A 22436-nucleotide genomic window follows, 5' to 3' on the forward strand; every position below is an offset into this window, starting at 1 on the left:
TCTTTTCTCTTGCCCAATAGAAATTTTCCTTTTTGAAAATGAATCCCAATTCTTCTTAATTCTCCGCCTCCATCTCCAGTGGAATCTGCCACTTGCCCTCGCCACCATTATTAGCCTTCGACAGAAGTAGTTGGGCTGCCACCTTCTACCTCTCATCCCGCTTCGACCGACAAACGTGAGGAGCTATCGCCCCTACCTCTATCTCTCACCACCCGAACAACAACAAGGAGCAGTCGTTGGTCCCTCGCCCCCGAGAACGAACAACAACAAGAAGCTATTGTCGCTGCCCAACTACTCCTTATTTTCCCGCTACTCCAACAATAGCTACTCGCGGCTGCTATTGCCCAAGAAAGGGCCGAGCTTGAAATGGTGGGAGAGCGAAGAACATAGAGAGAGGAGGTGTTGTGCAGTTTTTTTTTTTTTTACAAACGACGCAAGTTGACCGTTAGACAGAGGGACTTAATTGCACTCAAATTGGAAGATGAGAGACATGATTGATTGAATCTTGAATATATAGTGTCAGAGGCCATAGAGTTGTATATAATAGTGGTAAAATTGCTACTTTTCCCTTAATTTATTAGGGTTATCGACGCTTAAATACATGAGCTTTGGGCCCATTTTTTTTTTTTTTTTGTACAAACTTTGAAAGTTGTCAAAAAAATACTTGAACTTTGACTCAATTTATTTTTTCCCGCAACTTTGAAAATTGTCAAAAAATACTTGAACTTTGACTCAATTTTTATTTTCCACAACTTTGAGAATTGTCAAAAAATACACGAATTTGGGCTCATTTTATTTTTTCTCACGAAATATATTATTATAAGAAAATGATCCAAATAATTTTTTTATAATTAACAATTTCGCTTCACTTGAGATTAAACATTGGAAAGTTTCACAATCACATGATTATGCAATGAATATTTCATGTCATTAATTGAATAGAGAAATACTAATTAGAATTATACAATTGGGCGATAGGTAATCATACACTCATTATCTCACGTTATCTTTTAACTAACTAGCTTAATTAATTTAATTAATGATAGAGAACAATTATTCGTGGGTGATGTGCATTTTTCTTTAAGATAAATTAAAATATATTTCATAATCACTTGTGTCATGTCGACAAATTTAATTTTGACTTAAATTTTATGATTACCTATCGCCCAATTGTATAATTATAATTAACATTTATCGATTCAATTAACGACGTGAAATTTTTTCCACATGATCATGTGATTGAGAAACTTTCCAATGTCCAATATCAAGTAAAGCGGTATTTATTGTTAATTTTATAAAAAATTATTTGGATAATTTTTTATAACAATATATTTCCTGAGAAAAAATGAGCCAAACTTTGTGTGTGTGTGATTTTTCTTTTCACAATTTTCAAAATTCGTGAAAAAAATAAAACAAATTAAAATTCATATATTTTTTTGACATTTTTCAAAACTGGTGAGAAAATTTAAAATGGGCCAAAAGTTCGTGTATTTAGGCGTCAATAAACTAATTTATTATTATTCCCAAAGCGAAAAAATCTTCGAGGGGTAGTAATGTAATTCTACTTGCATCAAACTGTTACCACTTTAAAGCGATACACGACCAACTCTTAGATCTTAATTTCTTAAATCAGCCTTCGCCAGCCGCTAGGGTTTATCCAGAACTCAACTAGGGTTTCAGGTACGCTCTGTTCTATTTTACGATGAATTTGTAAACTATTTTATTATTTCATTCAGTGATGAAGAAACTATGTTTATTATCAATGATTATATATACATAAATTTCTGGAGTTATTCTGCTAATCTACCCGGTTTGTAATGGAATTTTGAATATTTAACCTGTTTTCGTTTACCCCTTTTCAAGTATGATTTTTATTCTGCTTACTCGTTTGGTCTTTTTTTTTTATTGTTTTGTATGTGATTCTCAGGATCCCTCCTCCCTCTGTGTTTTTAGGATTTTCTTCCCAATAATTCTGGTTCAAGATGTCAAGGGTTTACGTTGGGAATTTGGATCCCCGAGTCACTGAACGAGAACTCGAAGATGAATTTCGCGTTTTTGGGGTTATTAGAAGGTAAAGCGTAGTTATCCTTTTTGGCCAATTTCACGACTGGAATTTGCAGCTAAGCTATATTTTGGTATTGATAGTTTTTTTTTTTAAATGGGGGTTTGTTGCATTAAAAATGATTTTAAATGTTACTGTTGTACTTGTAACATATGGATCCTAACCTATTTAGCCTCTTGAGATTAAGAGCATGTAGGTCGTGTATATCTTCAGCTAGCACCGTTTAATATTATGATTAGGGCCTTATGCGCATTTTAACTTGGATACACACTTTTCCTTTTGCTGATTTGTTTGAATGTTTTCTGCAGTGTGTGGGTTGCCAGAAGACCCCCTGGTTATGCTTTCATTGATTTTGATGATCGCAGGGATGCTCAAGATGCCATCAGGGACCTTGATGGTAGGCTTCTGAACTTTATTCTTTGGAAAAGTTTATGCATCTTTAATTTTGGAAAGAGGTTATATAGTAGTTCTTCTGAATTATTCATCTTTGTTTAGTTGTTTTGATCTGTTTTGTTAGAGTTGAGCTTGCTATTCTAATTGGAGCGCCTTTTGTCATATCATGCCTGACTATGCATGATGTATCTTTCCTTTGCTAAATGAGCTCCCATTTTCGTCCATTAAATATCCCATATGGTGTGGCTATTGTGCTTTATTTTGGAACAGGTAAAAATGGCTGGAGAGTTGAGCTATCCCACAACTCTAGAGGTGGAGGTGGAGGCGGCCGTGGTGGGGGTCGTGGACGCTCTGGTTCTGATTTGAAATGCTATGAATGCGGCGAGCCCGGTCATTTTGCTCGTGAGTGCCGAATGAGGGGAGGTTCTGGAAGGCGTAGGAGTCGTAGCCCTGCTGCTAGATACCGCCGGAGCCCAAGCTATGGTCGAAGGTAGGATTTGCGACAATATTTTGGGTGAAATGAGAGAAGTGCATTGTTTGGTTATATGATCTAATGTGTAGCTTCTCATTATGAACTATTCTAACTTGATGCTGTTGCTCGGCTGACGTAGGAGTTTCAGTCCTCGCGCTCGCTCACCTCGACGTCGCAGTTTGTCTCCGAGGCCTCGCAGTTACAGCAGATCACCTTATCGTGGGCGAGAGGAAGTGCCATATGCCAATGGGTATAATCTTGATTTCCTATTTTAATACTTTCTCATAGGCTTGCTTCTTTTGTCAGTTTGTTCATTTGTTTTTGTTTTAATTCATATTGGAAATACATGGGATTCATGTGGAGTTTTATTGGCTTCTTCATTGAATCTGATAGTTTTGGTGTTTGAATTTATTTTACATGTTAATATTGTGAATTTATTTGTGCACCATTGTGTATATTTGCAGAAATGGTATCAGAGAAAGGCGTAGGAGCAGAAGCTGAGCTACGATATTATATGTACTTTTGAATCTCTACTGAAGTTCTTCAAGTTGTGTGTTTACTGTGCTTGGACTTATTTACGACTTAGTTAAGCTGGGCGACGCCCTCAGGTTTCGACTCCTGGATTTGGTTGTGTGTCATTACTATTTAAGTAGTAAGTTGTCACTTTAACCTTATTGTTACTTTTTTACCGATAAACCTTCTTACAATGTCTTATATCTGGCTCTGATGTTGCTAGTTGATATTTTATCGTTGGAATTATATTAAAAGAACACCACTAAAGGTTTATGATTTTGTTTTTCTGTGTCGAGGTGTCTGCCTGGTACTGCTTCATTGGTTTTGTACATCTGCACTTGTGGTTTCGACCTTCTCTGCCCTGCTGTGGGATCTTCAATTAGAATGATTGTGGATCCCAGCTGGCTACTCTGCTAGATGCTACTTTTCATTGCTTGTCTGCGGCTAAGATGCGTCTCTCCTCAATAATTATGGTTATAGAACTGCACTTGTGGTTTCGACCTTCTCTGCCCTGCTTGCTGTGGGATCTTCAATTTGAATGATTGTGAATCCCGTTGTAGAACTGCACTTGTGGTTTCAACCTTCTCTGCCCTGCTTGATGTGGGATCTTTGATTTGAACGATTGTTGATTCAGTTGTAGAACTGCACCTTGTGGTTTCGACCTCGGCCCTGCTCTGGGATCTTCAATTTGAAAGATTGTGGATCCCGGCTGGCTACTCTGCTAGATGCTACTTTTCATTGCTAGTCTGCGGCTAAGATGCATCTCTCCTCAATAATTATGGTATTTGATTAGATTTAAGAATGGTGGTCGGCTTCACATGCTTCTGGCAGGTATTTAACCCACTATGTCGAAGTTGCCATCTGACTTGATCCTTAATACTGCTCGAAATGGTATCTTTTTATCAGCATGAATTCATACCTAAGTATTGAATTTACATAAATTATGGTCTGACATTGTTTTCCGTTAGCTTCCATAGAGTCTCTTATTGTCTACTCCACTGTATAAAGTGTCCCCATTCTTTTGGGGGTTATCTCAAGGTTTTCATGAGTTGGAAGTTGAGGTTTTAGGTATCACTATAAAGTATCACCTTGCACCTGGTCTTGATTCTGAACTTGTATGTAATTTCTTGTGTCTTTCCCTAGCAACCTTTTTTGGCAGAGATCGATAGGTGTTCTTCCCTTAATTGTTTTTTGTCATGCTGTGCTATATGCAGATTGCAGAGCATTTTTGTTCCATATATGCTTTTTCCTTAATTTCTTTGTTGAAAAAAAAAACAAGTTCATGAACTGCTTCTTCTTGAGCTTCTTTCGTGGTGTATTTGCAATGAGATGCTGCAGGTATTTTTGACCAACTTTTTTCTCTTTTGGTGAGTCGATTATAGGTTGGGATTATGGTATAATCTCAAATTCATTTGAATCAGGGCCCTGATGTTATTGGGTTAGGATTACAATAGAAATTTGATTGGCATAATTTTGGCTTTCGACTTAGAGGCGCAAACTTTATTGGTGGTCCTGGATTTCTGCAATGAACCTTGAGGCAGTTTGTCTTCTTCGTTGTTAAGACAGGCATTTAATCAAATTACTGTCTCCTTTTCAGTTATTCTTGTGTTTTTGTTTGGCTTAGCAGAAGGCGATATTAGTAAAATAATTTGTATTTTGATTCGTGAAGCTAATGAATGTACGATATGTAATTCGAAACATCTCTGCCTCTGTTTTGGTTGATTCTCTTTGTTGTAGCAAATGATTGTGTAGTCATAATTCCCTTATCTATATCGATACTAGCGTATCTTCGATTATTTGTTGTTGTGATATGTCGGGATATTTTCTCGTCTTATCCCAAGTTGCACTTAATATATTTTCACGGTACCCTACGATTCTCCAAAGAAATTCAAATAATACAATCGAATTAGTCTTTATAGGGTGTTTGATTTGACTTTATAAGTTTATTATGATATAAGTTCATTCAAATGTTTGGTAAATAAGTTTTCTAATAGTTTATAAGCTGTGCTCTAAGAATTTATAAGCTGATTCTACAAAAATAATTGAACAATGTCATTTTAGTTTTATCTCTCTATAATTTTCTCTCTTAGATTAAGATTCTATCTTTCTACCTCACAATTCATTCTCTAATTTATAAATTCAATTATTCAAAGACTTTGGTAATTTATAAGCTTGGCTAAACACTCTCTTAATTGCATCACCAACACAATATCCACCACAAGTTCTCCAGAAAATTTGTTCTGGATAGACGGAATTTCGGGATAAATTGTCTAACTGGTCAAGATATTTAAAGTAGCCTATAAATACAAGAACTTACCAAATTTTGATTTTCAATCACTCTTTGGTTACAAAATCTATAAACTTTCGACTTTTTGGAATTTGACTCGAGTTTAAAAGTTCTTTGGTCAATTTTATTGTTTGGAGTCACGTCCTTATGATATCTAATTATATACATATTACTGAATTTTGGTTATCGAAAGTGATTCAAAAAAAAAAAAATATAGAGTTACATAACATCAATTTTCATGTCAAGTGACGGAGTCATGATTTTTTTTGGAGGGAGGCTGAACTTCTATGGGGGTTTGGGGGCAGTAGCCCCTGAATTTTTTTTGGGGGCATTCAACATATTTTAGACATTTTTTAACTAAAATACAAATATAATAATAATAATAATAATAACAACATTTTTATAGATAATATAGATCCAATACATTGCAACAGCGCAGGCAAATGTTTTTTTAGTTCAACAGTAATACTATTACTGATTCAATTAGAAGAGTGATAAATGTTTTTTTAATATATATATATATATATATATATATTAAAATATAAATAACATATATATTATATATATATTTTTTTTCAAAATTTGGTGGGTGGGGGAGCCCCCCTAGCTACATCCATATTCATGTCATTTTCTAACTATTTTCAATTATCAAAATTCAACAATGTAAGTATCATTAGAAAGATAACGTCAAAAGTTTTTCAATGATACATTCGGATAGTTCATCAGACTCTAGACAATCAAGTTATTTGCTAGTGAATTTTGGACTCAAGTCAAATTTTAAAAAATTAAAAGTTCATTTTTTTATAAAAAAAGCAGATTTGGTTAAAAATCAAAATTTGGATATAATTTATTTATTTATGGACAATTCACCCATAAAAATAGAATTGGTTGTTGATATATGCATTACTTTTACTTATTCTTAATTCGTAAGATGCTCTCATATATCTTTGTGTTTTTTAGTAGCATAATATAGAATTTTTTGAGTTTGATTGGACTAAAGTCTGGCCGACCGAGATGGTTGCTATTTTTGTTCATGTAGTGTATTAATAAATTGTATTATCTGAACGAGCAGGTTGTATTATATATATTTTGAGCGTATGTTGGGAGTAGTTTGAAATTCATTTTTTAATCCTAAAATTGGATTCGGACAAAGGTAGGAGACATTGACATAATATTTGTGTCGTGCACGTTAGCAATTATCATATCTTATTACAATAACTTCGTAGCTTCCACTAAAGGCATATGGGAACGTTGCTTATGTGCCATCTTACTTAATTTTGTTATTATGGATTGGTGTTAATTAATTTAATTAGCACATCTTATGGAATAATTGCTTCTTCCACAAGTGACATACAAGTATCGTAATGAGCCATCTAAATTTTATATCGTATCTCGAGTAATATACATGCTCCATCCATTCCTAAAAAGTTTGCTACAATTTTTTATTTTTTTTTGGTGTTCCTCAAAAGTTTGTCACAATCTTTTTACTTTTTATTTTTGTACATGATCCCACTATCTACTTTATGATAAACATTATTTTTGTAATTGGTCCCACCATCAAATAATTTTTTTTATCAATTTTTATTAAAATTCGTGCCGCTCCTTTTGGGACAAACTTTTAAGGACCGATAAAGTAATATAGGTGTGAATGAAGCCCCCGATGACGTGATTTAGTGGAATAGATAAGAATGTAAAAAATTATTTTTTAAAGATTTGTTATGTTTGCAAGCTTGATAATGATTTGAGCTCAACTTCGAGTTTGATAATTGAATTCGAAATAGAATCACCAGTATGAACTTGTGTTTGGGTTTTTGTATATTTGTTGAATTTATTTTGTTTCTAGAAAATTATTTAATCTAACTTTTATCCTTATAAGAGTTTATTGTATGTTGTAAAATGAAATTTGTCAAAAGTATGCATATTTTGTATGTTTAATAATTTTAATTTATTTATCTTTAAGGAATTATTAATATAATTGACCCGAGAATCCAGCGTGTGAATCTCGTTCATGAAAAATGGAATGAATGGGCAGAATTGTAGTAAAGACAAGATGCAAATTGACAAGTAGGAAAAACAAAGAGAAATTATTTAATTTAATTTTTTGTAATGTTTCTACAAGATTATACAGTAATTTTTGACTTGGACAGCAGCTTTTTTTCTTTTTCTTTTTTCGTGAAGTGTGGAGTTTTTGTGAATAACGATAGACAAAATTTGATATCTTTATGTTGGTTGGACCTCGAAATTTGTGATGCTGATGTGGTTGGTCACCAGAGGTTATTTAATTTTGAATATAAATAATCATATTATAACTTAGAGAAGATACTCTTCCGATTATTTTATTTTCTTCATAACAACGAATCATGTGCCTGACTTTTCAACAATTTATATTTGTTTGTACAATATGGTTGTCATGACTCATGACTATTTGATCAATTCAAAATTTCTACAAAGGCGACCAAATTAAAATAAATAAAATTATGAAACTGTGGATGCAATAGAATTTTGTAGATAGAATTTCTACTATTATGTATTGGGTGTAGCAATAGAATTTTTTAGATAAATTAAACAATTAATTTAGGTCAATATATTATAAACTTGATCCAAGAGATATAAAGACAATAATGTGAACATATTGTATAGCTTTATACAAATATACTATTACTCATTTCTATATAACATTTAATTATGTAAACAATTAAAATTATGAGTAACATTATTACCAATGCATACTAACCATGCGAAAAATTATATCATTAAATTATTGCTTGCCCTACCATTTTAGATCCACTTAACATTTCTAATTTAATAGAGAACTTTAAAATCTTTACTATACACATTTAAATTAGATCTTTTTAGACGTCTACAAGACTACACCTATGTTTCACAAAAGGCATTCGAATAAATTTATAATTTTACAAATTTTTGAGAGGTGGGTCTTGAAATCTTTATAAATAATGTGATGGGCATCACGTTTCTTCTCTACCATACCTTGAGTTTCCATTACTGCTTAATCAAAGAGAAAAGAAAAGAAAAGATAAAGAAATCCAACTGTTTTCTTGGACTCAATTAATTCTTACAGCTGGATAATGTAGCCCAAGTATTAGTGACGAGTCAACCATATACACTCATAGAACTTTCCACCTCATCCACAAAAAGACATTTTCGGATTTTTTGTGTCTCCATTTTTTCCCACACTGCTTCCTTTAATGTTTTCAATTAACTAAAGGGAGTTTGACAAATTATTGAATTCTGCAAAATTTTCAGCACAATAATCATAATCATGAATCAAGAAAAGAATTTTCTGGGTATAGCTTTTGTTTGCAGAGATTCAGTTCAAGATTGCCGCACTGGAATTTGACACTGCACAAGAATGGATTTCAAGAAAGAGAAACTTGTTAGGTAGGTTTTGTTATGGTTCTTTTTCCAATTCCATTTGCGTTGTGTGTGAATTTGAGTAAATGTCATGTCTTTTTCTAGGTTTCACAGTGAAGAAAAACGGAATCTTGAAGTTTTCTTGGAGAAAAATGAGGCTGAAAACCTAGACAAGGCACTCCCTTTGTTCAAGAATTCAACCCCTTTATGGAAATGTGAAGACAAGATTCCTAAGTTTGGCAGGGCTAAGGTTTATCCAGAAGGCTCAAAACCAGACAAGAAAGCAATTCTTGATCCTGGGAGTGAGATTGTGCTGAAATGGAACAGAGTTTTCTTGTTTTCTTGCATAATGGCTCTGTTTGTGGATCCCTTGTTTTTCTACCTGCCTTCTGTGCTAAATCAAGACAATTCTTCATGTATGCATACAGACATGAATTTGGGGATCATTGTGACATGTTTTAGGACAGTGGCAGATGCATTTTATCTGTTACATGTGATTATGAAGTTTAGGATTGCTTATGTATCTCCAAGCTCAAGGGTTTTTGGCAAAGGCGAACTTGTTATGGACCGTAATAAGATAGCCATGAGGTACTTGAAGTCGGAATTCTTTATTGATTTCATTGCAGCATTGCCTCTTCCTCAGGTTAGTTGAATTTGCTTTTATTGGGAGTCCTTTGCAAAGTTAAGGCCACTACTGTTTTACATGTTTATGTAGAGATATAGCTTAAAGCAACGATACGATCTATGATACAAATGGTGAAATTGGGCAGTGTAGTTGGGAAAATCTTGAATGAACTTTGAAGGGCTTGAGTAATTTTGTTGAAGAGTATAGCTTGATCCACTCCAAGAAAAGATGTTCCCAATTTAGGGAGGCTTGAGTAGTTTTTCTTGTAGAGAATCTAGCTTTGAACTATACTCGAGAAAATATATTACTTACCAATTACCAATTGTGGATTTCTCTCAATATGTTGTCTGGTTATTAGTTTTTGCTAAATTTGGTAGCGACAAAGCAAATGTGTTTAGACAATTATCCTAATTCTTGATTTTCAATGGCAAAATTAGCTAATAAGTATTGACTTTGCATTTATTCAGATAGTCATATGGTCCATATTACCAGCAATCAGAAGCTCCCACGCTGATCATACCAACAATGCCCTCGTTCTTATTGTTTTGCTGCAATACATCCCCCGATTGTATCTCATCTTCCCATTGAGTTCTGAGATCATCAAAGCTAATGGACTTGTCACAAAGACAGCGTGGGCAGGCGCTGCTTACAATCTGGTGCTCTACATGTTAGCAAGCCACGTATGCCTAAATTTTCTTGGAGTTGCATTCTAAATTTTAGCTGAATGAAGCAATTTCCTCTTGTTTTTCATTTTTTTTGGCTAAAATGATCTGTCATTTCTTTTGTAGGTGTTAGGGGCTTCCTGGTACTTGCTGTCTATTGAGAGACACGCGACATGTTTGAAATCTGCTTGCAGGGATGAGTTCGATGGCATTGGCTGTTCACTTCGCTTTCTCGATTGTGGTACTTTGACCCATAGTGACAGAGGAAGATGGGTAAACAGTACACAGGTGTTCAAGAAATGCAATCCTGATGACACCACCTATTTTAATTATGGAATATTTGGAAATGCCGTTGCAAACAGTGTTGTATCGTCTGAATTTCTGGAGAAGTACTTCTACTGTTTATGGTGGGGTTTACAAAACTTGAGGTTTGATTCCAAACTTCTTCTCTTTTGTGATTTTCATCATTTGAAACAATGCATTACATGTTTTCATTTGAGATATTCTTTTCCTCAAATGAATAAGAAATGTTTAGACTGGTGTGATTCTTTATTTGATTCCGTTGTTCTTGTTTCACACGACAGTTCCTATGGTCAAACGTTGTCTACGAGCACGTTTGTTGGAGAGACTATGTTCGCCATACTCATCGCCATCTTGGGGCTTGTTCTATTTGCTCATTTGATTGGAAATATGCAGGTTATTCGAACTTTCGTTTCACACGAACTCTTACTTCGAATATTGATTCCTTAAAATATTTGCTTCTTTATTAAAAAGTCACACTCTATTAACAAAACAAAATGGCCTTTCTAAAGCATTCAATATGATGAGGAATAAGTACTTGCTGCAAATCATAATTCTCTCTGATAATAATGCTTACAATTAATTTATTTCTTAATGCAGACCTATCTGCAATCTATGACTGTGAGGCTTGAGGAGTGGAGACTCAGGCGTCGAGACACTGAGGAATGGATGAGGACATCGCCAACTCCCGGAGGCTCTGCAACAGCGTGTGAGACGTTTTATTCAGTACAAATGGCTTACCACAAGAGGAGTTGATGAAGAATCTATCCTCCAGGCCTTGCCAATAGATCTCCGTCGTGACATCCAGCGACACCTCTGTCTAGACCTTGTTCGTCGTGTAAGTTCTCCTACAATCTCTTCTGCTAATATAGATTCTTATGCTCGATATTCCTTGTGAAGTTACACTAATCTGAATACACATTATCTCGGCTGTTCAGGTCCCGTTTTTCTCCCAGATGGACGATCAACTTCTTGATGCAATCTGTGAGCGCCTCGTCTCATCCTTGAGCACCCAAGGCACCTACATTGTCCGTGAGGGCGATCCCGTCTCAGAGATGCTCTTCATCATCAGGGGGGCGCTGGAGAGCTCGACCACGAATGGAGGCCGGACAGGATTCTTCAACTCGACAACCTTGAGGCCGGGTGACTTCTGTGGCGAGGAGCTGCTCGCGTGGGCACTGCTTCCGAGGTCCACCCTAAACTTCCCTTCCTCTACAAGAACAGTGAGAGCACTCAATGAAGTCGAAGCATTTGTGCTGAGAGCAGAAGACCTTAAATTCGTCGCGAATCAATTCAGACGCCTCCACAGTAAGAAACTGCAGCACACTTTTAGGTACTACTCTCACCACTGGAGGACATGGGCTGCCTGCTTCATTCAGGCAGCATGGCGTCGCTGCAAGAGGAGAATGATGGCTAAAAACCTCAGCATGAGCGAGTCCTTCTATTACTCTCACGACGTGCAGTTATTAGATGAACACGAGGACGAAGAAGAAGAAGAAGAACACGAACAAGAAGAAGAAGTAGCAGCAGCATCTGCAGCTGAGGCGAAACAAAACCTTGGCGTCACGATACTAGCATCGAGATTTGCTGCCAACACAAAGAGAGGAGCTCAGAAGGTTAAGGATTTGGAAATGCATAAGCTGCAGAAGCCTGAAGAGCCGGATTTCTCAGCCGATGCTGATGAGGACTAGCTCGAGTCTTCGTCTTAGGTACTCCATTATTTATAGTTGTTGCATTGGGTTGAACTTGAATGTGCTCCAAATGGGGGTGGTTAGGCTACAAGTTTTGTATAGGAAGATGGTTTTAGAGGTCGCTTTCAGGCCGTATACTCCGTGTTTATGTTTCATCTCGTGTTTCACTTGGTCTTACACGATTTCTCTATTGGAGCTTTCGAACTATGTATTTTGAATTTGAATGGAGATACAATATAAACATGGAGCGAGTGAAACTTATAATTGTTAAATATTAGTATGTGTAGATTTCGTTGTTGATTCTATTCAGCTATGTATGCTTTCTTTGATCATCTTTTTAATTTTATTTTAGTGTGAATCAGTGAGAATTTTGAGAACAATATACTGACACATAACATACATGAATAAGAGATAATCCGTGGACAATTAAATATAACACATATACATAATTGAAAATAATTAATATGATTGTTTATGTATTATATTCAAGGGTAAATATCATGAAAACCCCTGAAGTATACCCGCTTTATCAAAAATACCCTGAAACTTTCAAAATGTTCTCTAAACACTCAAACTATCAGATTTTTATCAAATATATCCTGCATCTATTTTTCAGTCACCAAAAACGTGATTTGGCTCACCGGATGCCACAATATAATTTATATTCTATTTTTTTTAAAATACAATGGCAAAAACGAAGTCGTTTCGTACCATATCATTTAAAAAAATCAACTCTGAAATTTAAAATTCACTTCTATCGTGTTTGAAATCCACGCTAATAACCTAGAATTATGGATAAACACGATAGAATATGGTACGAAACGAAGTCGTTTTTGCCATGTCATTTAAAAAAAATAGAATATAAATTATATTGTGGGATCCGGCGAGTCACATCACATTTCTGGTGACCGGAAAATAAATACGGGATATATTTGATAAAAACTTGATAGTTTGAGGGTTTAAATAATATTTCGAAAGTTTTAGGGTATTTTTGATAAAATGGGTATAGTTAAGGGGTTTTTATGATATTTACCCTATATTCAATTGTTTACTTTGACAGTTTTTTATTTACGGTTACGGATTTAGTTGTTTACTTTGATGCTTTTTAGTATTTTTTATTTATGGATTTGTGACTTCTTAGTAATATTACTTCACCCGTCTCTTAAAAATATGTAAATTTTGCTATTTTGGACTGGCTCACTAAAACATACACCGTCTATTTTTAAACACTATCTAAAATTTCTTATAACTTGCGCGTCTTCCCCCATCCACTAGAAATGATACGACACAGTTTTGGGTATTTAACAGATTTGCTTGTTTCTGAAATCATTCAGATAAATTTGATATTGTTTTCATATTGGAGTACTATTACTAGTATATGAAATTTGATTACTTTTATTTGTTTATGATATATATGGTTGAAAAACTTCAAGTATAATAATTCTTTGAAAGATACTTGATTTTTTTTTCTTTCTAATATTAATAATTAAAAATAACAAAATTATAGTATGGTACATTCTCTATTTCTATTTAAAGTTTGTCCCTTGTAGTTGTATACTAGTGAGCTACAAGAGGCTTTTGCTTGATTTCATAACTTGTAATGTTTCCACCATCAGCCTTCCGGCCGCCGCCGCTGCCCCGCCGCTGATGGTGCCTTTCCAGATCCTCATCCAAACACGCCTTTAATCAGGAAAGTAGAGTATCTTCAAAAAGAGTGAAGAAAGAAAAACTTGTGCTTTAAGATTATTACAATACAATCAAAGTCCACTTCAGCCATAATGCTTTCAAGATTTCTCCCTCTCCTCTTTATACTAAACCTAGCCCTCTCCCAACAAAACACATTTCAATCTGCTCTATGCTGGATTAAGATCATCATCTTTTTAAACTTGTTCTTCACTAAATAATTTAACAAGAATCTTCATGTCTGAAATGATTGACATCTAACAACTTTTGAAAATTGCCTCTATGTATAGGGAATCCACAATGAACGACCACCTTATGAGTAAATCTGTGAGAAATGCCATCAAAACATGTAAGCAAGAGCACCTTTTAAGCAGGCCAGGAGTCTCATTTACGATGCGTCTCCACATCAGACATCAGCTTCGGCAGCTTGTTTCTCTTCTGATGGTATTTCGCTAGTGAGTACCAAACTCCGCCTGCGGTGTTGATCACAAGCCCGGTGACGTTCAAAGCATGAATCTGCACTCCTCCCAGCAAGAAAAAGCCGAGCGTCTGCCCAGAGGTAAGCCAATCGGCATCTTAGTAGTATATTCAAGGATTTTAATGAATTATTCAATACAAAAATGTCTTCAAAGCATTTTTAAGAATATGGAAGGGAGAATATTTCAGTAACATACCGTGGAACCCACTCCCTTGAGGACGCCGACAATTGTTGTAGTTAAAGCAGAGTTAACAATTGTACACAAGAACATAGTGTAGTTCAGTGCTATACCCATCACCAGGGAAAGAACAAGAAGAACCAAAAATGAGAATGAGTTACTCTGTACATCAAAAACAAAACAAAAAAAAAACGAAATGTTAGATGAGGTAATCTGCTGTCGGCATTCAAACAACTATGAAATAGTGTATAATGTAAAATAAAGAAAATTAACAGAAGATTATTTATAGTTTTGGCACTGCTGTCAAAGAAAATTGTAAAAACTTAAATGTATTGATATGGTCTAACAGCCTACCTTAGCAAATAGCATAATTAGAGAATTTGGAAATTCTCCGGTAGCAATGATAAGGAATAAAAGAAAGGGTAGTGACAAGACACTATTATAGAACATAATTTCTACTGAGGAAAGTCCATCTTCTGCACCTGACCTCTCCTACCAATATTAGGTACATTGTCTGCAGATAAAGTGGGATTAGTTCAAACAAAGGTCCACAGTAACTGAAAGGCTGAAAAAGAGATTATTACACAATTCTGAAATTTATAATAATAAAGCCGCTGAATGCAATGCCTATTATTAGTAAACAGAAAATATGAAGCATACTTGGAAAAAGACAGAAATAAAGGCCATGCTATATCCAACAAGATCAAAGGAAAAATCCCCAAGTGCTGCTATAAGAACGCCAGCAGCAGTCAGAAGTACCGAGAGAGTAACCTGAAAAGGAAATGCAAAACGATCAAAACTCATTCTATTAGGGACTGATGCTGACTGTAACCAACTGTCAGCATCAAGCTAAATCCAATATCAAAAGAAAGAAGATGCAAAATTAGAGTGCTAATTGATTGTGAGTAGTTTAACAGATAAGCAGACAAACTCCAAAAAATAATTTCTGAGGTGGCAAACCTATTTGATCCAAGTTTCCAATTATTGATATGTCTATGAAACAATTTCAGTTGGTGGAGGCCCACTTTGACAACTGAAATCACATTATTCTAACAAATATGCTTCTTTTCTTGCAACTGCAATGTTGAGAGTAAAGTAGCAACCTAAAGCTTGAGAGTAGAGGCACCGACAAATGGTTGAATAAATTTAAGTAACATCATTAAAGAAGTGTTTATGGCAAGAAGCTACTTGATCACAGATTTACCTATGGCTACCATAAACAAGTTACTATTTGCATCTTGGATCTAATTTCAGCATCGTTCTTTTGTTGGAGCATGCAAAATTTTACTTACTGATACAATGTAAAACGCATAAGTTACCTATGGAAAACGCATGTAATAATGTCATGGACTTTTACTCACTGATACTATGTAAATTTTAAAATAATACTCACTTGATAGCAAGCCAAACGTAAGTTTACAAGGAAAAATAGATGCCTGACACTAACTTTGATTGAATGATACGAACCTGAGTTGAAGGTCTTCCCCTTTCCATAAAAGAATCCAGCTATAAGTACAGCAAGCGGTGTAAGCCTTTTAATGGCTATGTACATCGGAATATTTACTCCTTTCAGGCTTGCTAATGCAAACGCCACATTTGCATTGTAGAACAAGGAAACTAGCAGAAGTTTTTTTGCTGTATCTACACTAAACCCTTTTGCTTTCGTGTATCCCAATACTCTACCGAAGTGTATAAGCAAAGTTGTCACCAATTGCTAATAATACCTCATAAAATACAACGACAAGTCAATCATCCAAAAGGCGAAGATGGCAATAAAGAAGGGAAAGCAAAGTCATTTTTATTTGCAGTATACCTGAAACATAAGAAGAGTCATTGAGTCTGAATATTGCATAAGTACTGCTTTATTGATGAAGACCATTGCCATTGAAGCAACTCCATATGATAAAGCTGCAATTAAACTGCATCCAGTATTTGCACAAGTTTATTCCTGAGGTGCAACTTCCAAAATGCTTGGATAGTAATGCACACAAGCATTTAATATGGAGGCGAATAAAACAAGTCATCACAAAATCTTTCAAAGCTCCATTTCCACACTAACAGACACGGCAGGATATTTCAGACACTATATATTAGTGCTGATCCAAAATCTCAACAACAATCTATATTCGTACACAATCTCCAATAGCAATGTTTCCATGAATTCAATATCACGCCAAGGGTGGAACTAAGATGATTCCCACGGATAAAATGGCTACATTCTGAATTCTTTCAAGGCTCCAATTCCACACCATCAAAACTCGACACATGAAATTTCAGACAATTAATATTCACCAACAGTTATGGAGCATACACGAACTAAAGAAACACTCAATTGAGAGATTTCTAAGGCCAAACCAATACATACCAAAATGCCAAATGTAGCAGATGCACTGAACACAGCAAAATATATGCTAATTCAGAATCAAAATTTGGAGATAACAGAACAACAGAAATCTTTCCAAATAAGGACAGAAATATTCAATGCTTCTTTCTATTAAATCACTGTTAAATAGTAACACAAAAAGGGAGCCAGAAACAAAACTAACCTCAAATATGGAGTTGAATCTGGATTGAATTCCATATCCGGAAAGAAATATTAAACCTCTATTGCAAACAGTCGATTCAGTTTATCTACTGAAAAATTTGAACGAAGCAGGATTACGATTTTGCAATCACAATTGAATGGATATAAATACACGAATGTCATCCTCCCAAAAAGAAGTGATAATTAACCTAACCGCGAATCAGATCACGAAAGTATTCACCAAAAACAGATTGGCATCTGTTGCTCCAGATCGAGAGCTCAAAGTGAGGAATATAGATAGATGGGTGGTTTTGTGAAAGCGAAAGTTTGAAGAAAAACAGAGCAAGTGTGGAGAAAATTCGTGAAAAGGAAAGAAAGGGAAAATAATAAAAAATGGGGGAACCATAAAAAAAAACGCCATGCATGTGAGCAGTAAAATATGGGTGCGAGCTTGATGGGTTCGCATGCTTTTGCTATTTGCAGTTTTTACTTTTTACTCTCTGTGAAATAAACCCAAACGGTAACAGTAACAGTAACATAACCTTCTTTTACTTTTCAATGCCGTCTTCTTTCGCTTTTATTTATTTTTAATTTATATTTTCTTGTTTAGATAATTTTATATTTATTGATGTGTGGGTAAGAATAGATGAATAAAAAAAGAAAGATTCTTGGTTCTCTTCATCATGTATTTATATTTCAAGTTTAAATATTTGTATTTTATAAATTAGTAATGTTGATGTAATCACGATTTAATTGATCGAGGTATTAAGACTTTTAAAAATATATACTCTCTCCATGTCACAATTATTATATTGGGCGTTCCCAAAGATTATATCACTTTTCTTTTTAGGCAATGGTCCCACCATACACTTTTAAATTTTATCCTTACAAACACTTTTTTTTTTTACAGAAAATCATCCCAAATTCAATCTCAACCACACATTTTATAAAGTGGTGATACTCTTTCTCTATTACATCAATATCATCACTAATTTTATTAAATTCCGTGTCCAGTCAAAATACCATACTTTTGGCGGACGGAGGGAGTATATTAAATGTATGAGTGAAGGTGATATAAAACTAGTAGATCTCTGCAGCATAATTGTCAATGTATAAATAAATAAATAATTACTTCTTGTTCTAAAAACACCGACATTGACACTGACAATAATATTTTTATCAGCTTCAGTCATCGATTCAATATATCTTTTAACTTGTATCATGTGTTTATTTGATTATTATAGTGTTAGTTAGATAGGCATATCTACCTCAAAAAAAAAGGCATATACGTGTATACATTATAACTATGCAGTGAAATATAGAAGATTATATTACAATTTGTAAAATAAATTTTGTTTAAGGAAATCAGGACATATTCAATCATTTCTAGTATTATATATAGTAAATAAAAATTGCAATCAAATCTGAAATATGATGAACGAATTGACTCCTTATCTGTGTAGCATCGACATAGCCATATTATTATATTAATTACCGTGGACAAATTATTTCATGGCCATAGTGGGGCTCCATAAAAACTTGAGCAAATTTGGACAATAATGTAATAACTCAATTTAATTTGTTCATGTGCTGCAATCATTTTGCATAATAATTACTACTAGTTGTAACTTATTTACCTAACTTATTAACAAGTATTAATATGCATAGTTAACCTTCAATAAATGTATCTCATACATCTTTTTATTCAAAGCAACTTTAAGGGTGCCTTCTACGTGAGAGAACTTTTGTTCATACTTTTTTTTTTTTTTGATAAATTACATAAATAAATAGAGAAATTTAAAGACTGTGCCATGAAGGACTCGAATCTACGACTTTAAGTATTGGACATTAACCTTCTACCAATAAGTTAACGAACACACATGAATTAATACTTCCTCTTTCTTCAATACTTTTAGTAACTAATAATTAATTAGTGAACTGTACTTAAAATTCATTAACATCAAACACGAAATAAGTAAGCTAGACTTCCATATAATTATTGATTTAGGTATATTGTAGTCACTTCATTAACATCAAATCTTAATAAGCTTCATTAACTGTACTCCCCTATAACTAATGATTTAGGTAGATTGTACTTACAATTCATCAACATCAAAGCTTGCTTTGACACGAAATAAGTTAACTACTTTCCTATACAGCTCAATATTTAGTTACATTACACTGTTGATTGGAATTTTCTGGATTCTATGTTGGCTCACATGAATTTCGGAACCAAATGGAGATCTTGGATTTCTGGTTGCCTTCGGTCGGCTTCGTCTAACGTACTTGTCAACGGGAGCCCTTCCGGCGAATTCTCACTTAAAAGGGGTTTGAGGCAGGGTGACCCCCTCTCTCCCTTTTTGTTTCTCATTGTTGCGGAAGGTTTAAACCTTCTCATCGAGAGAGCAGTTCACAAAGAGCTCCTGGAACCCGTTAAGCTTGGTAACGGCGCAATCTCTCTCTCCCATCTCCAATATGCAGACGACACAATTCTTGTGGCCACCAACAAAAGAGAGAATGCTTGGGCCTTCAAATGTATCCTAAAACTTTTTGAACTCCTCTCGGGCTTGAAGGTGAACTTTGAAAAAAGTTGTCTCGTGGCCTTGGGCACGGAGGAAAATGCAAGGGATGATTTGGCTTCGATGCTTGGCTGCCGTAGTGGAGAGCTCCCGATTAAATACCTCGGTATTAAGGTTGGGAAAGGGCTGTTCAGATCAGCAGAGTGGGACTTTTTGATTGATAAAATCAAAAGGAGAATTAGCAAGTGGAAGAATCTCAAACTTTCCTTCGCCGGAAGAGTAACTCTTCTTCGATCGGTACTCTCTTCAATCCCCATTTTTCAGCTTTCCTTTTCTTTGATCACCAAAAGTGTGCTGTCACAGATCAAAGCCTTGATGAGTCATTTTTTGTGGGGAGGAAATGAGTCTTCGGCAAGGAAGATTCACTGGATTAAGTGGGAAGATCTTTGTTTGGGTATCAAGGAATGCGGTTTGGGGATTAAAGACCTTGAAAGTTTCAATAAAGCACTTATGTCCAAGTGGCTTTGGAGATTCATCTCGGAGAAAGAGTCATTATGGGTTCGAGTCATTAAGGAGTGTCATGGTGATTTGTGCTGGGACGACAGCGGCTTCTATTTCAAAGGGGGAAGGGCTGCGAAACCAGGATGGTGGAAAAAAGTCCTTGATCTTAGCTGCGGAGAAAAAGGTAAATGGCTTAGAAAAAATTTGGAAGTTCATGTTGGGGAAGGTGATCTGTTCAAATTCTGGCATCACTGTTGGAAAGGGGAGAGGAGTTTTAAAGATCAATTTCAGAGATTGTACCGGATCAGCAACAATAAGGAAGGCTCAATACAAAGTATGGGGGATTGGGTCAATGGAAATTGGGAGTGGAATTTTGGCTGGGAACGCAATCTGAGGGGAAGAGAAATTGAGTCCCTTGAAAATCTGAAATCTACTCTCTCAAGTGTTACTTTGACTGCAGGTAGGTGCGATGGATGGAGGTGGATGGCAGATAAAAATGGAGTGCATTCAGTCAAATCGGCTTACAAAGAGGCAAGAGGGACTTTGGCTTCTAATTATCCTCGTGAACTTGAAGGAGACTTCCAACTGATTTGGGAAGCAAAAGTGCCCTTTAAAGCTAAGACTTTAGTGTGGAGGCTTTTCAAAGGGAGGTTGCCAACATGTGATAATCTGTTACGAAGGCAGATTCCTCTTTCGGCCTCCGAATCCTTATGTACGGCGTGCGAAGTTGAGAAAGAATCAGCCGACCATTTCTTTTTCAACTGTGAGAAATCTAAGGAGCTGTGGGATGCAATTCTTGACTGGATCGGGGTGGAAACTGCCCTCCACAGTAAGGCCGCTAGTCATTGTAATGCTTTCCGTCATCTTGGAGAGAAGTCGAGCACTCATTTGCTCACGGGGATTTGGATTTGCACTGTTTGGTCCTTGTGGAGAGAACGCAATGAATGTAGATTCAATGGTGGTAAATGGAATAATGGTAAATTGTTGGCGGAAATCAAATCAAGAACTTGGGGATGGCAAGCGGCTTTCTTCTTGACGCCTAAAAATCTGGAGTTCAGGAGGTGGTTCTCGTGTTCAAATCTTTTAGCCCTCACACTATAGTTTCTGCCGCTGATCTTGTTCTGGGAAGGTTCCTTTTGCTTTCTTGCTCTTCTTGGTGAATCTTTTCTTTTCTTTCACCCTTTGTTGGGGTGGTGAAGACCTTTCTGTACTTCTCGGTTTGAGCTCGGTACTCCTGGTACCTTGTGAACCTTTTTATCTTCTATAAAAAGTTTTCTTTTTCTGATCAAAAAAAAAAAATACTAGTGTATTACGTTTCACTTTTATATATAAATATGCACGTTTGTAATGTCATGTCAATGTAACGATACAATACATTAAATACAAATATAATACTACTATGAAACAAAAACTATACTAGATAAAGAATCAAGATTCATTAATGGGTCGTTCTTTTGTTGTTGGTTTGGATTCTTCAGCGACGGCGTATAATCGGCTGAGGTTTTCTTTATTTTTCTTTTTGTTAGATTATGACGACGGAGTCTTACCGGCCATAGTCTTTTTAGGGCCTTTGTTTTTGGTTGTGGTTTTGACTGGTTTGAGCCGGGATTGTTTTGGGACGATGGTTAGGCCGGAGTTTCAGAAACTTTTCTTTCCGCTCTGCTGGTCATGGTTTTTCGTCTTAGACGAGCAATTTTTTTTTATTTTTTTGGTTTTTCCCTTTGGGTTTTCCATGAAAAGGTTTTAATGAGGCTTGGCCCTTAGTCTACTTTTGTGTGCTTTCAAAGGTTTTTAGGTTTCTTTTTTCTTCTTTATATATAATCGCATTTTAATAATAATTAAATTATATAAACAGAAAATAAACAAAAAAAGTTTTACCGCATAGAATTATTTGACAATATATAGTGCTCAACATCTACGTTTAAAACCTAACCTGGAATTCACATAAAAAAATAAAAGAATAAATAATTTATACTCTACCTTCCTAGCTAGCCATTAACTGATAGAGAAATGATCTCCAACTATTCTCACAAATGATCTACACCTGCAATTGCTAAATGAAAATCGATGCAGCTTCATCACACCTTTGTGTTATTTGTAGCACAAACTCAAGCTCTTAATCATATTTCAAGCGTCTGCCATTCTCAGAAAAGAATCGATTAGGATACAGGTGGAT

At 35.2% G+C, this 22436-nt stretch overlaps 4 protein-coding genes across 12 annotated transcripts in view; 2 read left to right on the plus strand and 2 right to left on the minus strand.

Annotated features, from left to right (window-relative positions):
* Nucleotides 1–22436, minus strand: part of LOC130987205 (uncharacterized) — a 698101-nt gene that overhangs the window by 605653 nt on the left and 70012 nt on the right. The gene's annotated exons all lie outside the window — the stretch shown is intronic.
* On the plus strand, nt 1532–5236 carry LOC130987214 (serine/arginine-rich splicing factor RSZ22-like). 8 transcript variants are annotated; one of them, XR_009089599.1, is made up of 7 exons: nt 1617–1680; nt 1954–2071; nt 2371–2459; nt 2726–2945; nt 3076–3177; nt 3392–3579; nt 3737–5236. XR_009089599.1 is itself a non-coding variant. In XM_057910863.1 (6 exons), exons 2-6 carry the CDS (start codon nt 1983–1985, stop codon nt 3426–3428), a joined length of 546 nt encoding a protein of 181 aa, XP_057766846.1. In that variant the 5' UTR covers nt 1532–1680; nt 1928–1982; the 3' UTR covers nt 3429–3641. The 8 variants fall into 8 exon arrangements, 4 of the variants coding, with proteins under 4 accessions (XP_057766846.1, XP_057766848.1, XP_057766844.1 ...); XR_009089600.1 differs by having other exon boundaries at nt 1624–1680; nt 1928–2071; XR_009089597.1 differs by having other exon boundaries at nt 1624–1680; nt 3067–3177.
* LOC130987167 (probable cyclic nucleotide-gated ion channel 14) lies at nt 8814–12663 on the plus strand. The gene is given in 8 exon segments (XM_057910811.1): nt 8814–9126; nt 9205–9742; nt 10192–10404; nt 10513–10814; nt 10971–11082; nt 11287–11361; nt 11363–11524; nt 11625–12663. Coding segments are annotated over 8 exon segments (2184 nt in total). The 5' UTR covers nt 8814–9097; the 3' UTR covers nt 12378–12663.
* On the minus strand, nt 14093–17656 carry LOC130987194 (UDP-galactose/UDP-glucose transporter 7). Its single transcript, XM_057910842.1, is given in 10 exon segments — nt 14093–14609; nt 14735–14878; nt 15071–15208; nt 15210–15230; nt 15377–15487; nt 16184–16195; nt 16197–16430; nt 16530–16635; nt 17263–17350; nt 17455–17656. Coding segments are annotated over 9 exon segments (966 nt in total). The 5' UTR covers nt 17298–17350; nt 17455–17656; the 3' UTR covers nt 14093–14444.

Source organism: Salvia miltiorrhiza, chromosome 5, assembly GCF_028751815.1.
Source record: "Salvia miltiorrhiza cultivar Shanhuang (shh) chromosome 5, IMPLAD_Smil_shh, whole genome shotgun sequence".
In the NCBI taxonomy this organism is placed as follows: Eukaryota; Viridiplantae; Streptophyta; class Magnoliopsida; order Lamiales; family Lamiaceae; genus Salvia; species Salvia miltiorrhiza.